General features: G+C 38.1%; 1 protein-coding gene across 2 annotated transcripts; it reads right to left on the reverse strand.

Moving 5' to 3' along the window:
- Positions 1-297: 297 nt before the first annotated feature.
- Positions 298-6,300, reverse strand: LOC140162685 (uncharacterized). Of its 2 annotated transcripts, none has more exons than XM_072185954.1 (2): positions 6,185-6,300; positions 298-3,067 (listed from the first exon to the last, which is right to left on the reverse strand). In XM_072185954.1, the coding sequence occupies exon 2, from the start codon at positions 2,922-2,924 to the stop codon at positions 684-686; it is 2,241 nt and encodes a 746-aa protein (XP_072042055.1). In that variant the 5' UTR covers positions 2,925-3,067; positions 6,185-6,300; the 3' UTR covers positions 298-683. The 2 variants fall into 2 exon arrangements, with proteins under 2 accessions (XP_072042055.1, XP_072042056.1); XM_072185955.1 differs by having other exon boundaries at positions 6,034-6,300.
- Positions 6,301-6,977: the final 677 nt, after the last annotated feature.

The following is a 6,977-nucleotide window of genomic DNA, read 5'->3' on the forward strand; positions in this document are numbered from 1 at the left end:
TCAAAATTTTCAATTGACCGTCGGCTTTTCCTCCCTGCTACATACACTTTAAGAATATATCATTAGATTTATATAATTTACTTTGAGGACTGTTATATATCAAAATTTGAAAAATATCAAATTTTTATAATTTGTCATAAAATTTGTATTATATTGTGATTTTTAAAAATGAAAATTATTTGATATCAGAAAGACATGCTTCGTATTCAGAATGCAATTCGATAGGTCTGAGGTGCTCTCATGTCCCACAAAAAAAATACTGTCGAAACGCAATAAACGCTCATTTTGGATCCCTTAAGCTAGCGATTTTTAGGTAAATTATACACCCGGGCAAGTAATAAACATGGTACAACTTGCCGCACTCGCCATGCTCTCTCATTAACTGTCAATGGGTATAGACCTATTCGTCACATTCAGGCCTCGAGTAAGAGAGTCCAGCGGGCCGGAGTTCGACAGGAAAGCATGTTTCCGGCGGGGAGTTTGATATGAGAGCAGGTTACATGTACACTGCAGGTTGGTCAAAAATGACCAATACTGTGGTAGAGTAAGGACAAGCTTCACGTTTTGAAACAAACTCTTCTCCCAGTGTTGCTGCTTTCCTATATAATCCTCCATGTCGGCATGTTCAGGTGAAGGCGCACTAAAGCACAGGATTAAAAAATAAAAGCCAAAAACGATTGCACTCATTTATCATCATCACAATTGTTGGACGGGTCTAGAAACTGATGCCATGTATCAATCATAATATCGGTTCTTTTAAACCCGTGTAAATTAAAAGCAGTTCTTAGTCGACACGCATCCTTTCTACTACCAGTCGTAATGAAATCATTTGAGCCTCGTAATGTAATATTTTGTCTAAATGCTAAAATTCCTGCATATGCGTCATCAATAGGAATCAGTTTCGTATTTAGCGATGATTCGTACATTTTACGAGCCGCTGCTATTGAAAATATATAACCACCACCAGAAAAGTATGGTAAAAAGTACTTAAATGGATACGTTTCGCGCGAAACGAAATATTTTTTCCCAGTTCGAATCACCGGTGACCGGGTCATCATATGACCCAGGAAGTAGTATTCCGCTTGCAGCCTTGGAATGTTCTCCAGATGTTGTATGATACGACCAAAGTTGACAAGCATATCATCGTCACCCTTGTAGATATATCTGACTTGATCACAGTAGAGCGATGTCCAGCGAAGACCTAACACCACTTTTAGCGTTAAATTATGAAACGATTCATTAAAATCCGCGAGAATTATATCTCTTTTTTCTCTCGCTTCTTTGATTATTTTATTCGTCATAGCGTCGGTTTGGTTGTGGGATTTGCCGAGCACGAATAACGTCCTTGCGTTGAGTGGGCTCATATACCGAGGAGCGCCCCAGGTTTGACGAATCGCGTCACGTAATTGAAAGTGCTCGGGTTGGCTACTCACTAACGCCAACAAGTATGGTGGCGCTTTGGTGAGCTCATTTCGTTCGCAGGCGTCCTTAGGATTCGCTCTAACATTTAGCACTGTATCAAAATATTTCTCATTATCAACACCTTTACACCACTCCTTAATGTCTTTTTCCTCTGGGAAATACGGCGGACATTTTTCAACAGGAGTACTGAAATTCTTCCATGCGGTAATCATTTTCTCTGCCGTGTTAAATTCACCCATTGTTACCGAATCGCGAAGATCGCAATAAGTTGCTTCTCCTCCAGCTTTTCTAAAGTTATCATTGTACCGGGGTGGTATCCGCAGCTCTTGGGCCAGCATCCCTAAGTACACATCACCGAGTGGAAACTTCTTCGCTTTTTCTGGATGTAGTAATACTTTGGTGTAACCTTGTTGTATGAAATGTTTTGAGACGATGAATCCTGCCCCTCCAATGCAAAATGGCGGGTAAAATTCACCTTTATATTTGTCTGCACCAACATAGTTCCATTCTTTTTTATTCTCTCTTTGAGGTCGTTCATTCTTTTTGCTCCTCCCAATAAAAGCACCCTTGGTCCCATCGGCTTTATCTATAATCCTCACTATATTAGCGTAGTTTAGAAACAGTTCATCGTTTCCAATCATGACAAATTTAGCGAAATGACACTTAACGAGGATCCATTTGAACGCCGCCATGATTCGTGACGTCGGAGGTGTAGTCTTCTTCACAGACTCATGCACATTTGTTTGTAATATATCACCATACTCATCGTTTTCGGATTTCAACTTTTGCGCCATTTCGCTTCTCAACGGTTCAGTCGGTGGTGTACCGATAAAAAACAACGTTCTGACTTTCTTACCCTTTACATCTTCAATTCCACCGTATGTATTTCTAATTGCTTGTCTTTCTTTCACATTCTTTGGATAGGATAAAATCAATGAAACCAGGAACATGTCTCGTCCTGAGGAGGGGCATTTCTCACTAGTTGGCATGATAGGAAACTGTAGCTCATCGTGAAACCATTTACCATCTCTCTGCTCTATTATCTGTAAAAACGTTTCTTGTTCAATTTTTGCCTCACCCTCTATACCATCATCACTTTCTGCATTATTTCGACGACCTTTCGCTCCGACTGCGACACCTTTCTCCTTCTCAATATCTTTCTCCTTCTCTACTTTTTTCTCCTTCTCCATATCATTCACCTTCTCTCGAATTCTATCAACCATAATTTTGGCATTCTCTTCCTTCTTACCATCATCCTCCCGTACTTCTCCAGATTCCTTTTCCTCTAACTTCGCAGCGAGTATAGCTTGTCGTTTTTCCTCTAAACTCCTCAACACAATTCGATGATATTCCATTTCAGCGAAGCGTTGCGATTGTGCAACATCACCCAGATTTGATGGTGGTTCATCAGAGAGGTACAGCATCACCATGGCCACCTTGGTCATCGCGAAGATGACGCAGAAGAAGAGAAAGAATACCAGACGGTCGTTACTGGACTGCATCCTGATGGCAGGTAGGTAGCACTTTCGAGTTGTATGGAGAATAGCGGTTAACCTTTTAATTCGACGCCAGAAGCAGCAGTTGGGTATACATACAGGACTCGCCGACGATTCAACTTAGACATCACAATCTGTAGTTTAAAATTCTGGAGAAAAATATAAAGAATTGCTTTTATTTGAACCCATAGCCTACATACATAATCATGACTGCATCCATGACTTTCATAAGTATCTAAATGACTGCGTCATTGGCATATGCTTTGTTTTATGGTCCTAAATACATGTAGGTGTCCGATTGGTAGCGTATAGGCATGTGGAAAAGAACTGTATTAACAAAAACAAAGTATGTATACCCAAGGATTTGTATTTGGCCATGTTGGCATGTCGCTTTCTTGAAATATCACCAAAAATATCAAATTTGGGAAAAACGTCCCAAAATTTAAAACAAACATGCAATTGGCACTTATCGACCCAGTCACTGGGGTAACTTTGGGGTAACTGTATATACTTTAAGTTTGCCCATACCAGAGCCCTTGAAGTGTGTGAAAAGTAGCTTTAAAAATTGTTATTTTGGACCACCCTGTACATGTATATATAAAGTGAATATCCTATAGAAAGAAAATGTTTTGACCTACCATCGGAACGTTTAAATTGTTTTTGATTGAGCAAATACAATAATTTTTCAGTGGGTGAACATTAACACATCGAATGACCTTAAACGTGTAAGAGACCGTGTTAATCTGCTCAAGTACATGGTTTGATGCCATCGGATCGAAAAACAAAACTTAGTTTAGGATTGTCACGGCTGGTGTTGCAATGGCAACATCTTGAAATTGTCTATAATACCCATATTGGGTCATCAAGCTCAAGTGGTTGATTTTTTAATTGCAATATTAATTATCTTCGTATGAGAAGAGTATCGCTGACTTGATCAAAGAAAATCCCAAGAGAATTTACGCATTCCCCAGATCCAATCGGACTGTTGGACAATTGAAAAACAAAGACGGAGGTATAATACCGCCAGGCAAAGAAACGACTGAAGAACTTAACAATTTCACATCAGTCTTTACAAAAGAAGTCGATGAGCCACCAGAAGCGCCGAGAATGTGCAATGGTGAAGAAAGCTAAAAACTCAGAACTATATGATCCCCGGCTATGATCATTGAGCCAGATCAAGTTGAGAAACTTTGCTATAAACCCCAGCAAAGCCGCAGGACCAGATAATGTTTCCACAAGGCTGCTATACGGGAGCTTGCAAGTGAACTAGCTTAACCGTTAGTCTTCAACCACTCCCTAAGAAGGTTACGTACCAGAACAGAAGAATGGAGGATTGCAAATGTAACATGTGTACAAGAAGGGCCAAGATCATCTGCTGGAAATTACAGACCAATTAGTCTCACATCAATAATTTGCAAAACAATGGAGAAACTAATCGAAGACCAATTAACTACTCATCTTGACAAACATAACCTCATCAGAGACACTCAACATGGCTTTATGAAAGGCAGATCTTGTACTACAAACCTACTACTAATGCACTTTAAATAGTAAAAAAGCATATATTGCTGAAGAGCACCCCGTTGATGTCACCTAGACCTGCAAAAAGCCTTTGACAAAGTACCGCACAAAAGACTGTTGCAAAAACTAAAAGCTCACAGCATAGACGGCCAAGTATACTGAGATGGATATAACTTCAGCGTGGCCAGGGCCGGATTTACCATAGGGCCAGATGGGCCCGGGCCCAGGGCCCCCAAATTTTTGGGGCCCCCAAAATTGCCATGTGCAGTGTGTATATATCTTCTATTTTAGCCGAAAAACACTATGTTTTGGACCAAAATAGCATACAAAAATTGCAAAATTTTCGCGCTTCGCGCGCACTGACCTGTTATATAGCAACATTCAGCTTCAATTGGGGCTAAAACAGTCAAGTACAACAGAAGAAAAAAAATTGGGCGTCTGGACGGAAAATACACTCAAAGTAGGGAAACAGGTAGCGGAAGCAACCAAGAAGGCTTCGGATGGTAAACACTTCGGATGGTAAAAAGAACATTTAAGTACAGGAGCAAGAGTATTATTCTACAACTTTACAAGTCCCTCATCAGACCACATTAAAGACTACAGTATCCAAGCCTGGCGACCAACAGAAAGATATCAAGCTGATGCTTGAAGGTGTACAGAAAAGAGCGGCAAAGATAATACCAGAACTGAAATTCAAACCATACGAATCTCATGACACTGGAAGATAGAAGGAGGAGAGCAGACTTGATCCAAACGTACAGAATATTCACAGCAATTGAAAATATAATTCTGGCAGACATGTTCCAAATCCAACTAGCAGACTATCAAGCTACAAGAGGCTATCCAATAAAACTCCAAAAACAACACATTGGAGTTACTCTCATGTGTTGCTTTTGGTGTTTCATTGGATGGCCTCTTCTTGTATAGTTTGGTAGGCCTACCGTATTCTGCTAGTTGGAACATCTCTGCCGGATTGCATTCTGAATACAAGGAATGTCCTTCTGATATCAAATAATTTTGATTTTTAAAAATTCTCGATATAATACAAATTTTATTGCAAATTATTGAACTTTGGTATTTTCTTAAACTTGAGCTCGTTTTACCAAATAAATAAGAATGAAATTGAATATAATAATGGCAATTGAATATTTATGACATTAAGAAAATTTGTTATTCTTGTTAAAAAAAAAAACAAAAAAACAAAAACAAACAAAAACAGACAAAAAAACAAACAAACAAACAAACAAATAAACTAACAGTTCGGTCCTAGCACATAAAAAAAAAAATCAAAATTATTTGATATCAGAAGGAAATTCCGCGTATTCAAAATGCAATTTGATATGTCTGCAGTGTTTTCAGGTACCACAAAAAATACGATGAAAACGTCGCGTCGTTATATTATTTGAATATTTTTCGCTATATAAAATGGCTATCATTTGGGATGTATTAGGTTTTCGGTACTTTTCACGCAATCAATGGTGTAGGTCTAAACGTTAAGCTAGCAAAAATCACAGGTCCATGTATGGCATGTAATTCAATCTAATAAATTCTGCACACAAAATATAAGTAATTTATGATTGACTTCTAAAGATACCTGTTGTATTGTTGTATTATAAACTTGTGATCTCCGCAGAATCTGACACATTCACTCAGCACACGTAGGCTACATGCAATCCATCATCACGGGAAAACCGGATTTGATTCACAACAGAAAATAATAATTGTCAATTGGACTTTGAACTTACATGATCTTCCAACTACCAAAAGCCAAATGTATCCAGGAAAGATATATATATATCAACAGTAGATAGCGCCATTTAATTTTTAACACAGATCATAGTTGTACACGTTGGCAAGCTTATTATTAAGCCTAATAATATGGCCTAAACTTTTGTTCAACATCACGAATATGATTTATAAATGTAATTCAATTAAAAATAAACAAACATCTCAGGTGGTTTTCTCATATGTATAACGTGTTTACTGAATACGGTATGGATTATGTGTTTAATGATGTATCAGTAATTGGTAATGCACGGATTAATCGATTTAACAATATTGTAATGGATGTAAATAATTATAAATGGAGAAACGGTGTCAGATCTAAATCGTCCCTGTTAAGCTATGCGTTGTTAAAAGACACACCACACCTTGAAGAATATCTCCTTTCTAATGTAGATTTTTACGCGGCATCTCTTAAATTCAAGGCACGGTCGAATACTTTGCCTCTAAATGGTCGCACTTATTTATGGAACAAAGATGGTAACAGTATTTGTCCACTCTGTAAGAATGGGACTGAGGATCTAAAGCACTTCTTGTTTGTTTGTAAATCACTTCAAAGTATTAGAGCCGCCGAATATCAAAGTCTTGAAAATGATTTGAAAATTAATCGTTTAGATGCTTTATGGTACTTGTTTATATGTAGTGATTTAAATGTTAAGACATGCTTCTTATTAGGCTTATCTAACACCTTTTTTCTTGACATAGGTGGTATTGATATTGATTGTGCTTTGAATATTTTTGACTTTGTATGTAAAT

Source organism: Amphiura filiformis, chromosome 10, assembly GCF_039555335.1.
Source record: "Amphiura filiformis chromosome 10, Afil_fr2py, whole genome shotgun sequence".
Lineage (NCBI taxonomy): Eukaryota > Metazoa > Echinodermata > Ophiuroidea > Amphilepidida > Amphiuridae > Amphiura > Amphiura filiformis.